Here is a 14,547-nt window from a genome sequence, read left to right as displayed (position 1 = left end):
TTTGGTATTTTTAATTGCTGCATACATGCATGGTTTTCAGGTCGTATTCCTGCGGCCAGAGTAAGCGGTATTCTAATCACCCAAGCGCGGTATCAGTTATTAGCAATTTTATTTGGTTTTGACAGAAGTGGCACAATTTCTGGGGATATCAGCAGCTGGGGGATTTCACCATTCATTCCCACTTACCCAGTGGGCACTAGTGGCGAGCGCCAGCGGTATCTGTATACCAATCTTTATATAACTATTTATAAACACTGCCTTAAATCTTTTATGGAGTATAATATTTAAAATACTAGATCCGTTCTTCTGCTCTAAAATGTACCCTAAGTCTTCTGAAGGGAATTACGCTACTGTTTTGGGTTAGCTTCGGACCCGTTTAATCGAAGCTGGTGGCAGCATACCGCGTGCGGGCCTTTGGGAGTCATTGTAGCGACTGCGGCGTTGATAATTATTGTTCCTGCCTGAGTGGAAGTAGTTATATCGCTTTGCTGCAGTGTGCCCAATAGCCAGTACATAGCAGGCAGCCTTTCTGGCGACTAATTACCCTAGGTGCAGTACCTAATCTGACCTGAGGGGGCGCCATAGAGCTGCAAGTTTTCAAGCGGAACTGTAAAGCGGGATATACATAAATCCCTGCAGTTCGTGGTATATTGAAGAGCAGTGGGATACCTAGAATAAGCCCCTGCTGTAAACTAAGAGGTCAAGAGCCTTGTGTGTGTTTTTTCATCACATTGTAGCAGCGGAGGGATAACCAAGATAAGCCCCCCTGCACATGTGATAGCCGTCTGTTGCCCTAAAATCACCCCGATCTGTGACGTGGGGTGACCGTCACGGTGTGAATCGTGACATTGGTGGCAAGGCGGTGGGATCTTAGAGCATTAGTGATTTGGTTTGATCATTCCTCTCACTAAAAACTTGCAAAGTTCTTGCGAGGACTCTGCGGAAATAAGTTTGGAGAACGAACTCAGTGTTTACTAGTCCTGAGACCATTGTGTGTACTGGTAATTATCCCCTTTCCTTCTCTTCGTTTTTCTGTCCTATCTATTATTTGGCAACCATGGCTGCAATGGGAGAAGAGTGGTATAAGCAGCTTAAGAAAGACACTCTTATTGCCCTGTGCGGGGTGTGGCAGATCGACACCATGAACAAAAACAAAGGCCAACTGGTCACGGTTCTGGTGCAACAGGAAACCGGCCAGAGCCCAGTGGGCGCAGAACCCAGCCCAAGCAGACGGGATGCTGCAGTAGAGATCCAACCACTGAATGCCAGCCCTACTAGCAATCCGGGCGAATTGGACCCCCACCTGCTGGCGGCCTTGGAAGAGTTCCCCACTGACGACCATGATGGACGTCGGCAGCTGATTCAGCAATATCGGCAGGAAGCTGAGCAAGAGGCCCGAGCCGAGCGGGAGGCTGAGAGAGCTGAGCGGGAGGCCCAGGCCCAACGAGTTGAGCGCCAAGCCCAGCGAGAACATGAACTGGAGATGCTCCGGCAGGGGGTGATGCCCTCCACCGCCTGGAGCCATGAGCCCAGCAGCGCTCAGATACCGAAGCCTCGGCCCGATTACTTTCCTGTTATGGAAAAGGACGGGGTCTTGGACACGTTTCTGTGGGCCTTTGAGAAAGCCTGCAGACAGTACTAACTGCCTGCAGAAGAATGGGCACAATACCTGACACCAGGGCTGAGAGGCAAAGCTCTGGAGGCGTTTGCTGCCCTCCCTCAAGAACAAGATGGTGACTGAGGCCATCAAGCAGGCCCTGATAACAAAGTACCAGCTTGCACCCGAGGTTTACCGTAGAAAGTTCCGGACCCTCCAACGTGGCCCACACGACAGTTATAGCGATGTGGTGCATGGACTGGGGACCCACTTTGACCAGTGGACCCAAGGACTGTCAGTGACCACCTTTGAGCAGCTGCGAGACCTGATGATCAAAGACCAGTTCTTACATCTTTGCCCAGCTGAGGTGCGACAGTTCGTGATGGACAGAGAACCCAAAGACGTGACGAAAGCAGCGCAGATTGCCGATGCCTATGAGGCCAACCGTAGATCGGAAGTGCGGAAACCAGTCACCACCAGCTGGAGAGGGGGTAAGCCTGCAACCAACGCCAGTACCCCTGCCAGCCAACACACCAGAGGTCCTCGCCCCGTGGCCAACAGCACCAGACCTACCACCGAACCTCGCACGTGTTACACCTGCCATCACACTGGTCATATCAGTCCCTCCTGCCCAACCAAGCAGAAGAACCCCCCAGCCAAGACCCCAGGGCCTAACGCAGCAGTTCTTTTGGTGGGTGGTGTGGTTGGGAGGGTGTGTGACAACGTACAGTACGTCACTGTGGGAGGCCATGTCGCTACAGGCCTCAAGGACACTGGGGCTGAACGAACCCTCATCCGACCCGAACTGGCGGCCCCTGAAGAAATCATTCTGGGGAAAACCCTAACTGTCACTGGGATTGGGGGCATCAGCTGTCCCTTACCGATGGCCCGGGTTTATATTAATTGGGGTGGCGGGAGCGGGGTGAAGGAAGTGGGGCTGTCTGATAATTTGCCCACTGATGTTTTGTTGGGGACTGATTTGGGGAGGTTGGTTGCCCACTACGTCCCTGACACCCCTCCCCAATCTACTAATGAGGGTAACATTAACCCTGATGATGATGATGGGAGATCGCATGTGTTACCTGACCATGCTTTATCTTCTAATGATGCATCTGATAACCATTTTTTCCCTAGAATTGATGGTGAAAATGTTGTACCTGTGCCAACTGAACCTGATAACCATTTTTCTGCAAAGGTTAATGTGTCCATAGGTACAGGCGTGCCCAGCCACGTCGCTCTGCGGAGTGAGACGGCTGAGGAACCCCTAACAGGGGCAAGTGTCGGTGCTACAGGAAATGGGGAGATGCATGGGAACCGTGAGGAAGGTGACTCCATGAAAGTGACCAGTGCCATCGAGGAAGGTAACTGGCCCATAAGTAGCACTGCCCCTGGAGTGTTGGGGGTGAATGGGGAGGTAGAGCCCATAGCAGCGCCGGCTGATGGGTCTGTAGAAACCCCCGGGGAGACATCCTACGTAGCTGCTGTCACCCGCAGTCAGAGTGCCCGGAACGCAGATAACTGTCTGCCTTCCGGACCCTCCTCAGTCATTACTGTGACTGAACCAGAGGTGGACCCAGAGCAGGTCCAAGAGGGTTCCCGTGGGGAAGGGACCCTGACGTCGCTTCTGGCTTCCTCTAGCCAGGAGTTTCAGGCCGCTCTGCACACAGATGCGAGCCTAGAGAGTTTGAGACAACTTGCCGGGACGCCCTTCTTCGAGGCTGATAAGGAGAAGGTGTTCTGGGAACAAGGAAGGTTGTACCGGGAGACAGTACCCGGAGAATCACAAAAGGAGTGGTTGAGGGAAAGACAGCTGGTCGTCCCGCAGCAATTCCGGGGTGAGTTTTTGCGGATTGCCCATGAGATCCCGCTAGCAGGACACTTGGGGATCAGCAAAACTAAGGCCCGGCTGTCTCAACACTTCTATTGGCCTAAGATGGGGACAGATGTGTCAAACTACTGCCGCTCCTGTATCACTTGTCAAAGAGTGGGGAAGGCAGGGCCTTCTCTTAAGGCTCCCCTGATCCCTTTGCCAGTGGTAGAGGAGCCTTTCCAGAGGATCGCGGTGGACATTGTGGGCCCGCTGGCCATCCCCATCAGCTCTGGAAAGCAATACATCCTTACTGTGGTAGACTACACTACCCGATACCAAGAGGCTGTAGCTCTATCGTCAACTAGGGCAGATAAGGTGGCGGATGACCTGTTGGCTATCTTTTCACGTGTAGGATTTCCCAGGGAGAGTTGGAGTGCCCCCAGACACAGGGCCACGAGTTCTCGGTACCGGGCCTCTCTGGTTCGGTTCTGAGGCTGTCACGGTGGCTAGACCCGGTCCGTGACCCTGCTAAGGGGCGTCCAATGAAGGTGGTGGTACAGTCTGTCAGGGGTTCGTGACGCCACCTGTGGTGTTCGGTCAGGGTGACCGACGCTGCTGTGGGGTCCACTGGGGTGATGGAAAACAGCCGGATGGTATAACTTCCCACAGGTGAAGTATATCCCTAGGGCTTCCCAGTAACGTGGATGGTGATGGTGTGAGGTGCAGGCAATAACGAGGACATAAGGTTGCAGTCTCTTTACCTTTTACTGAAGGCTTCAGTACACTCAGTCCAGAGCACGTTCAACCGGGCTATCAGAGACCGGCCGGTCCGATGGGCACATCCAGAGTTTCCTTCGCAGATGGAAATCGTTGCCTACCAATAGCGCCTGTGTGTTGTAGTGCTACCCTGCTGAGCATTCGGAATAGTCCTCACAACTGCTGTTCTCCTTCGTTCGTTCTCTACAGCTTTCTCTCTTTCTCGTTCTTTGGTTCCAGATGTTGCTAGTTTCTAACGTCCCCCAGATATGTTATGGCTAGGACGCCACCCGTTTGACGGGAAGGCTTGGAGGTCTTCCGGGACCCTAGAGATGCCCCCTCTCCCAATGTTGCCCCCTATGTCTTCGCAGGTGTAGTAAGGTAGACAGCCAACCTATAATCAACTGTCCAGCGGTATTTGAAGTAAGGCCTGAAGTCAGTTACTCCTACGGTGATCCGGCCACCGACTACGCGCCTCAGTAAGATGTTGCCTTCCTCTCTCGGCACGACTCTTACTGGCTCTCCTTTGTGCTGATCTCGTTTACACTGTTCCACAATATTCTTCCCCTCTTGTCTCTTTCTTAGGATACCGCCGCAAGGTGTGCAGGCGCGGTTCCGTTATGTTCTGTTCTGTTCGCTAGGTGCCTGCCAGGTTCCCACGCCTGACAGGGACCCCCCTGTGTCTTCTCCCTGCAACACCCCCTGCCACGGGATGTTGCCTGGTTCCAACCCAGTCAGCTTCTGACTAACTTCCTCCCCAGCCCCTAGTTTTACCAGTGTGAGGAGTGGCCCAATAAATAAAGCCTTTTTCTCCCCCTAGTGGCCGGAGTGTGAAGTGTAATGTGTTCTGGTGATACCTGGTCAGGAGAACTCTTTAGTGCCATCGGACGTACCGCTACTCGCCTTGGGGCCATACTGCAACGACCAGGTCTCTGGGGCGCTGCACTCCCCCCCCCCCCCGGTTAAATCCAGTACTCCTGGACTGGGAAGAAGAACAACAATATAATGCAGTGAAAGACATACAAAATTTTTGGATGCTAGGAACAAATAAATAGAAAAGGTGCTTCCCTTTATGGGAGGTAAGGACACTTGAACGTTACAAACAAAAATAACAGTTAAATATTTTTAAATAACATTATGACTATAAATAACTCTTAGTAACCAGCCGGGTATTCTACTAAGTGTAAATTTTTGGAACAAACAGCTAACTCTTCCTTTTAAGGGCGTATAAGCTAAACCCACTAGAGGCCTACTATCAAGTACTACAACAACTCAACTTTCTTTTCCGTTCTCACTTCACCAATGCAGGACCGCCTAGCTCCTTGGCTGGGCCTACTGCCATTGTGCAGACCATCTTTCTACATCTTCTCAGGAGGACTCTATCTTTAACCCCTACGGGTTCACTTCAAACTTTCCTGTCCTCAATCTTTATTAACATTATTAAACTATCTAAATTCCGCAACATTATTAACGTTTCAACATTTATCAAAGTTATCATCAAACATTCCCTTTAAGAGGGACCCAAGTCTCTGGTGCAGATTCTCTTTCCAGCAAGCAAGTTCACGGCAAGCAAGTCCTTCTGCAGCACGTCTTCGCAAAGTCTTCCTCGACTTATAAAACCAGTAGGGAGCACCTTTAAGAAGGTGCAAACTATGTACAAAACAGTTCTGAATCATTCACCGTCCATAATCCGGCAGTCTTTAAACAATGATGAACTTGTACAAAAAATAGAAAAAGGAATGGAAGACAATAGGGATCCCGGGTAAACAAAGGGATCCCTAAGAGTTAACTCTGGACGGGTTTAAAGCAGCAGCAACATCAGGAAACAGTTAAATAACTATGTACATTTGTCGGGGTTTCAAGGTTTAGTGCTGTAACTCAGGGGGTAGCCCAGCTGGATACTGGCGGCTACCAGGTGCCACATAAGGGGCTCCCTCACTCCAGATGGGGGTCTTATTGCTTTGCATATCTCTTTTCTCATCCGATGCGGTATCAATGTCACTAATCAGTTTTTCAGGTATAATCTGGGTTCGAATGTCAGTTTTGGTAGTAGGTTCAGTAGCGGCAATGATGCCCACTGTGCTAGTAGTATTAGGATTTGTCAGTTCAGAATTATTCTTAGTCAGGGCAGTAGGTGGCGCTGCTACGTAGCTTATCAGTAGGTCTTCTGTCACTGGGGCAGGGTCAGCGTTCTTACCTGCCACCACGGTGTCCTTGGGGTCGGCCTGCTCCGTCTCCGCTGGGACCTGGAACGCTGACTGCGTAGCCTTGCGCTGCGGCATCGTCATCTCTGTTTGCAGCATCTCGCTTTCCGGCAGGGACTTGCTTTCTGGCTTCGGAGCGCTGGAACTTCTTTCTCGCTCCGGACTACACGAGGCTGCCGACAGACGTCTGGTGAGGCCCCCGGTGACGATCTCCTTCCACCCGGCCTCAGTGCTCAGCTGCGTCCGCCGGAGTTGATCGCTGAGCTCGTCCACTCCGGCCTGCAGGAAGTCGGGGCCAACAGGTGACGCCTGGCCGCAGTATCTCTCTGGGTAGCTGGGGGAGTCCTCTGCTCCGATCCCGGTCGGCTGGCCATGGTGTCTCCCACGTGGCTCACTTCTTCTCCCTCCTTGTCCTTTTCCCGCTCTCTCCTTCATGAGCGGTTTCGCTTCCTTTTTCTCCGCCCTCCACTGAGGATCAGGAGGCGGATCTCAGCTGCTGACGGACACGTCCTCAAGGTGCAGAAATATTTAGACTGGGCGGCCATTACCTTTCGCGCTCTTCAGCTTGCTCACGCCCACTTCCACACCCTTCTTCTCCTGCGCTCCTCGTGGCGTGGCAATGGCGGCGGTTTTGGCGGGAATCTTGTGACAGATAGCAATACACAGTCTTTGCAATAAATCACAGTCCACAACCTTTCAATCACAGTTCCTAGGCACACATGACCTGCTTCTCAGGCTTAAGTAGGATCCTGTTCGTGACGCCAAGTTGGAGCGCCCCCAGACACAGGGCCACGAGTTCTCGGTACCGGGCCTCTCTGGTTCGGTTCTGAGGCTGTCACGGTGGCTAGACTCGGTCCGTGACCCTGCTAAGGGGCGACCAGTAAAGGGATTTGTACAGTCTGTCAATGGTTCGTGACGCCACCTGTGGTGTTCGGTCAGGGTGACCGACGCTGCTGTGGGGTCCACTGGGGTGATGGAATAACAGCCGGATGGTGTACCTTCTCACAGGTGAGTAAATCCCCAGGGCTTCCCAGTAAGGTGGATGGAGATGGTGTGAGGTGCAGGCAATAACGAGGACACAGGGTTGTAGTCTCTTTACCTTTTACTGAAGGCTTCAGTACACTCAGTCCAGAGCACGTTCAACCGGGCTATCAGAGACCGGCCAGTCCGATGGGCACATCCAGAGTTTCCCTCGCAGATGGAAATCGTTGCCTACCACTAGCGCCTGTGTGTTGTAGTCCTACCGTGCTGAGCATTCGGAATAGTCCTCACAACTGCTGTTCTCCTTCGTTCGTTCTCTACAGCTTTCTCGTTCTCTCTCTCATTCTTTGGTTCCAGATGTTGCTAGTTTCTAACGTCCCCCAGATATAGTATGGCTAGGACGCCACCCGTTTGACTGGAAGGCTTGGAGGTCTTCCGGGACCCTAGAGACGCCCCTTTCCCAATGTTGCTCCCTATGTCTTCGTAGGTGTAAAAGGTAGACAGCCAACCTATAATCAACTATCCAGCGGAATTTGAAGTAAGGCCTGAAGTCAGTTACTCCTATGGTGATCCGGCCACCGACTACGCGCCTCAGTAAGATGTTGCCTTCCTCTCTCGGCACGACTCTTACTGGCTCTCCTATGTGCTGATCTCGTTTACACTGTTCCACAATATTCTTCCCTTGTCTCTTTCTTAGGATACCGCCGCAAGGTGTGCAGGCGCGGTTCCGTTACGTTCTGTTCTGTTCGCTAGGCGCCTGCCAGGTTCCCACGCCTGACAGGGACCCCCCTGTGCCTTCTCCCTGCAACACCCCCTGCCACGGGATGTTGCCTAGTTCCAACCCAGTCAGCTTCTGACTAACTTCCTCCCCAGCCCCTAGTTTTACCAGTGTGAGGAGTGGCCCAATAAATAAAGCCTTTTTCTCCCCCTAGTGGCCGGAGTGTGAAGTGTAATGTGTTCTGGTGATACCTGGTCAGGAGAACTCTTTAGTGCCATCGGACGTACCGCTACTCGCCTTGGGGCCATACTGCAACGACCAGGTCTCTGGGGCGCTGCAGATGCTTACTGATCAAGGAACCCAATTCATGTCTCGCCTAATGGAGGCTCTCTGTAAGAGAATGCAGGTGAAGCACCTGGTATTGAGTGCGTATCACCCACAGACCAATGGCTTGTGTGAACGCTTCAATGGTACCCTCAAACAGATGCTACGCATGCTGGTTGAGACCCAAGGGCGCGACTGGAAGCGGTACCTCCCACACCTGATATTCGCTTACCGAGAGGTTCCGCAGGCCTCGACGGGGTTCTCCCCCTTTGAGCTCCTGAACGGCAGTCGAGTCCGGGAACCCCTTGGGTTGGTAAGGGAATCCTGGGAAGAGCAGCGAACCCTTCTGAAGTGTCCATAGTGGAGTATGTCATGCGCTTCCGTGACAAGATGCAGACCTTGACGCAGTTGGTGCATGACAACATGACGCAGGCTCAGGCTGACCAGAAGCACTGGTACGACCAGAACGCCCGGGAGCAGACCTACCGCGTGGGTCAAAAGGTGTGGGCGCTGGTCCCCGTGCCAACGGATAAGCTTCAGGCAGCCTGGGAGGGCCCGTACGTCATCCACCAACAGCTCAACTCGGTCACCTATGTGGTCACACTTGACCACGCTCGGGGTAGGCGAAAGGCCTTTCATGTCAACATGATGAAGGCTCATCACGAACGTGAACCTTTCATCCTACCGGTCTGCAGCTTGCCCGAAGACGGGGAGGAAGACACCCTCCTGGACATGCTGGCCCAAGCCAAGACCGGTGGGTTCATCGAGGATGTGGAGGTAAGCGCCTCACTAACCGAACCCCAGCGGTCGCAGTTGCGGACAAAGCTGGAACCCTCCCGGGCCGTTTTCTCCGACCGACCTTGAAGGACTGAGTTAGCAGTCCACGAGGTGGACACCGGAAATCACGCCCCACTACGGCGAGCACCCTATCGAATCTCCGACCAGGTTCAGCAGGTTATGCGCCAGGAGATCGATGAGATGTTACAGCTGGGGGTGATTCGACGGTCAAAGAGTGCGTGGCCCTCACCTGTTCTCGTGCCAAAGAAGGATCGGACTACCCGGTTCTGCGTGGACTACAAGGGCTCAACGCCATCACAGCCTCTGATGCGCATCGAGGAGCTGCTTGAGAGGTTAGCTGGCGCAGATTACCTGACAATAATGGATCTGAGTCGAGGATACTGGCAGATTCCCCTGAGCCCTGAGGCGCAGAAGTCTGCCTTTATCACACCCTTTGGACTGTACGAGTCCACGGTCATGCCCTTCGGCATGAAGAATGCCCCTGCCACTCTCCAGCGGATGGTCAACCTCCTGCTTCAGGGACTGGAGAAGTATGCCGTGGCGTACTTGGATGACATTGCCATCTTCAGTTCCTCCTGGAAGGAACACCTGCATCTCGAGTAGGTGCTCAGGCGAATTCACCAAGCTGGACTGACTATCAAGCCGGGAAAGTGCCAGATGGGCATGAGTGAGGTCCACTACCTGGGGCACCGGGTAGGCGGAGGCACCCTAAAGCAAGAGCCTGAGAAAGTGGGAGCGATCGTGAACTGGCCCACTCCCGGGACCAAGAAACAGGTGATGTCCTTCCTGGGCACTGCAGGGTACTATAGGCGCTTCGTACAGCACTATAGTAGCTTAGCAAAACTCTTGACGGACCTCACCAGGAAGAAGCTACCCCACATCGTCAACTGGACTGATGGCTGTGAGGGGGCCTTCCAGGCGTTTAAAGCAGCACTGTGCAACGCCCCTGTGTTGAAAGCAGTCGACCATTCTTGGTACAGACCGACGCCAGTGAGTTTGGCCTTGGTGCTGTGCTCAGCCAGGTTGACTCGGAGGATGAAGACCCCCCCCCCTTGTTGTACCTGAGCTGGAAAATTTTGCCGAGGGAAGTGGCCTACTCCACCATCGAGAAGGAGTGCCTGGCCATAGTCTGGGCCCTGCAGCGCTTGCAGCCCTACTTGTACGGTCGCACCTTCACCGTGGTGACCGACCACAACCCTCTGCGCTGGCTAAACAACGGCAGGTTGCTACGCTGGAGCCTTGCCCTTCAGCAGTTTGACTTCACCATTGAACACAAAACGGGCAGGGAGCATGGAAATGCAGATGGACTGTCCCGCCAGGGTGAACCTACTGAGGTGCGCATGGGGGCATACCGTGGGGTTCTGCCTCTCTAGCGCAGACCAAAAGGGGGAGGTGTGAGGATAATGTATGATATTAGTTTAGTTTCTCTTGCCTGTTAGCACCATACTGTGGGCGTTGACCCCCTTTACTTCAGGGTTTAGCTTTTCCTTTCAATGGGTGTAGAAGAGCTTTTATTGCTTCTTGCTGCAAATTCCTGACTTTCAGCTCACAAACCCCTCATGCCCCTCCCAAAGGAATTTTTACGATCAGTATAGATGCATAGACAGTTGTACCAGCTGAAACTGGTCTGATTTCCTTCTTTAAAGGCAAGAAGTCCTTTGTTCCATTATAGTGAGTTATTGGGCAACGGTTTAGGCTAGGAAAATAATTTGTCCAGTTTGTGAATCTCCATCGACGCATCTATCAGCCACGGTAAGCGCGGGCTTCTAGTTACAACAGGGACAGAGTATGGATTTCTCTGAAACTATGCATCCCATCAAGCCCAAATTTGGTCTCATTAGAACGCCAATGTTAATACAAGATGAATGCTGGGTGTGTTATGATTCTGACATGTTCTATAGCGGAGATACAGGCATTAGACAAACTTGTGTGCAATTTGGTAAGACTGAAGAGATAGGAGGGTCTGAGGAAACCAGCCCTGTTAGTGATGTCACAAGGCTGTGGTTATTTAAGTGACTCCACTTTACCCAGCCTTCAAAGTCTGTGAGAGTCTGTCTGAGTCTGACTTGAGGAGCCCTCACTGCCAGTCCTGAGGAGCTCCGCCCACTAGCCTGGTTGCCTGAAACACATGTAAGTGTTAAATTCTCATTTAATCCCTTTATTTTAGAATTACTTTCTGCATATTTTAAATTGTCTCATATTGTAACATCTTGATATAACTTTTTATAAACACTGCCTTAAATCTTTTATGGAGTATAATATTTAAAATACTAGATTCGTTCTTCTGCTCTAAAACGTACCCTAAGTCTTCTGAAGGGAATTACGCTACTGTTTTGGGTTAGCTTCGGACCCGTTTAATCGAAGCTGGTGGCAGCATACCGTGTGCTGTGCCTTTGGGAGTCGTTGTAGCGACTGCGGTGTTGATAATTTTTGTTCCTGCCTGAGTGGGAGTAGTTATATCGCCTCGCTGCAGCGTGCCCAATAGCCAGTACATAGCAGGCAGCCTCTCTGGCGACTAATTACCCTAGGTGCAGTACCTAATCTGACCTGAGGGTGAGGGGGACGCCAGAGAGCTGCAAGTTTTTAAGCGGAACTGTAAAGCGGGATACACATAAATCCCTGCAGTTAGTGGTATATTGAAGAGCAGTGGGATACCTAGAATAAGCCCCTGCTGTAAACTAAGAGGTCAATAGCCTTGTGTGTGTTTTCTCATCACATTGTAGCAGCGGAGGGATAACCAAGATAAGCCCCGCTGCACATGTGATAGCATCTGTTGGCCTAAAGTTACCCCGATCCGTGACGTGGGGTGATGGTCACGGTGTGAATCGTGACAGATAACTGCACTTGATACTTGACTATTGCACTTAAACACACGGGCTGATGACTGGATCATGCAGCATTATATGAAAATCTCTATTATAATTGCCAGACCTGAAATAACAAGCACTCTTCACCTATTGTGTCCCCCCATTTCCTTGTAGATTGTAAGCTTGCGAGCAGGGACCTCACCCCTAATGTCACTGTTTAAATTGTCTTAACTTGTAGTGAATTTATTGTCTGTACATGTCCCCGCTTAATTGTAAAGTGCTGCGGAATATGTTGGCGCTATATAAATAAAAATTATTATTATTAATCCTCTCTTCACAGTCCCGGCTAGAGCAGAATTTGGATGAAGCCTTGAATAGAGGAGACATTGAAAAAGCAGAAGAGCTGAGTGACAGCCTGGCCACCCGCGAGGTGAGTGCTGGGGCAAGAGGCGCCACAGGAGAGCAGGAGCCTCCGCGGCCTGTGGTTATATCTACAGCCTCCCTGTACCCCATGTAATGTCCATGTGTTATAGAGACGCAATCCTCTCCTGTCTAATATAGCTCAGATATGGGGAGCGGTGATGTCACTGCTGTATGATATAACTGAGATCTGAGGAGCGGTCATGTCACCGCTGTATGATATAACTGATATCTGGGGAGCGGTGATGTCACTGCTGTATAATATAACTGATATCTGGGGAGCGGTGATGTCACTGCTGTATGATATAACTGATATCTGGAGAGCGGTGATGTCACCGCTGTATGATATAACTGATATCTGGGGAGCGGTGATGTCACTGCTGTATGATATAACTGAGATCTGGGGAGCGGTCATGTCACCGCTGTATGATATAACTGATATCTGGGGAGCGGTGATGTCACTGCTGTATAATATAACTGATATCTGGGGAGCGGTGATGTCACTGCTGTATAATATAACTGATATCTGGAGAGCGGTGATGTCACCGCTGTATAATATAACTGATATCTGGAGAGCGGTGATGTCACTGCTGTATGATATAACTGATATCTGGAGAGCGGTGATGTCACCGCTGTATGATATAACTGAGATCTGGGGAGCGGTCATGTCACTGCTGTATGATATAACTGAGATCTGGGGAGCGGTCATGTCACTGCTGTATAATATAACTGAGATCTGGGGAGCGGTCATGTCACTGCTGTATGATATAACTGAGATCTGGGGAGCGGTGATGTCACTGCTGTATAATATAACGGATATCTGGAGAGCGGTGATGTCACTGCTGTATGATATAACTGAGATCTGGGGAGCGGTCATGTCACTGCTGTATGATATAACAGATCTGGGGAGCGGTCATGTCACTGCTGTATGATATAACTGAGATCTGGGGAGTGGTCATGTCACTGCTGTATGATATAACTGAGATCTGGGGAGCGGTCATGTCACTGCTGTATGATATAACAGATCTGGGGAGCGGTGATGTCACTGCTGTATAATATAACTGATATCTGGAGAGCGGTGATGTCACTGCTGTATAATATAACTGAGATCTGGGGAGCGGTCATGTCACTGCTGTATAATATAACTGATATCTGGGGAGCGGTGATGTCACTGCTGTATGATATAACTGATATCTGGAGAGCGGTGATGTCACTGCTGTATGATATAACTGAGATCTGGGGAGCGGTGATGTCACTGCTGTATAATATAACTGAGATCTGGGGAGCGGTCATGTCACTGCTGTATAATATAACTGAGATCTGGGGAGCGGTGATGTCACTGCTGTATGATATAACTGAGATCTGGGGAGCGGTGATGTCACTGTTGTATAATATAACTGATATCTGGAGAGCGGTGATGTCACTGCTGTATGATATAACTGAGATCTGGGGAGCGGTCATGTCACTGCTGTATGATATAACTGAGATCTGGGGAGCGGTCATGTCACTGCTGTATGATATAACTGAGATCTGGGGAGCGGTCATGTCACTGCTGTATGATATAACTGAGATCTGGGGAGCGGTCATGTCACTGCTGTATGATATAACTGAGATCTGGGGAGCGGTCATGTCACTGCTGTATGATATAACTGAGATCTGGGGAGCGGTCATGTCACTGCTGTATGATATAACAGATCTGGGGAGCGGTGATGTCACTGCTGTATAATATAACTGATATCTGGAGAGCGGTGATGTCACTGCTGTATAATATAACTGAGATCTGGGGAGCGGTCATGTCACTGCTGTATGATATAACTGAGATCTGGGGAGCGGTGATGTCACTGCTGTATGATATAACTGAGATCTGGGGAGCGGTCATGTCAATGCTGTATGATATAACTGAGATCTGGGGAGCGGTCATGTCACTGCTGTATGATATAACTGAGATCTGGGGAGCGGTCATGTCACTGCTGTATGATATGGTGGGTGCAGTTGTGTCTGCAGGGAGGCTTTCATGGGCTCAGCAGTGCAGACATGTTTGGTGTAGTGGAGCAGTGCGGGGGTCCTTGGTGCGGAGTCCTGATGATTTCTCTCCTGGGATCTTCTCCCCGCTGTGTCCTCTTCACGTCTCC

The 14,547-nt window shown here is 51.1% G+C and overlaps 1 protein-coding gene across 2 annotated transcripts in view; it reads left to right on the top strand.

Annotated features, from left to right (window-relative positions):
• The window catches only part of FAM204A (family with sequence similarity 204 member A), a 52,655-nt gene that overhangs the window by 14,674 nt on the left and 23,434 nt on the right, over window positions 1–14,547 (top strand). For both annotated transcript variants that reach the window (XM_069754403.1, XM_069754402.1), the window contains exon 5: window positions 12,336–12,425. In XM_069754403.1, the coding sequence (XP_069610504.1) occupies window positions 12,336–12,425 (90 nt within the window). The remainder of the gene's footprint in view (window positions 1–12,335; window positions 12,426–14,547) is intronic.

Source organism: Ranitomeya imitator, chromosome 2 (assembly GCF_032444005.1).
Source record: "Ranitomeya imitator isolate aRanImi1 chromosome 2, aRanImi1.pri, whole genome shotgun sequence".
Lineage (NCBI taxonomy): Eukaryota > Metazoa > Chordata > Amphibia > Anura > Dendrobatidae > Ranitomeya > Ranitomeya imitator.
This window is presented reverse-complemented; position numbering and strand designations above follow the sequence as displayed.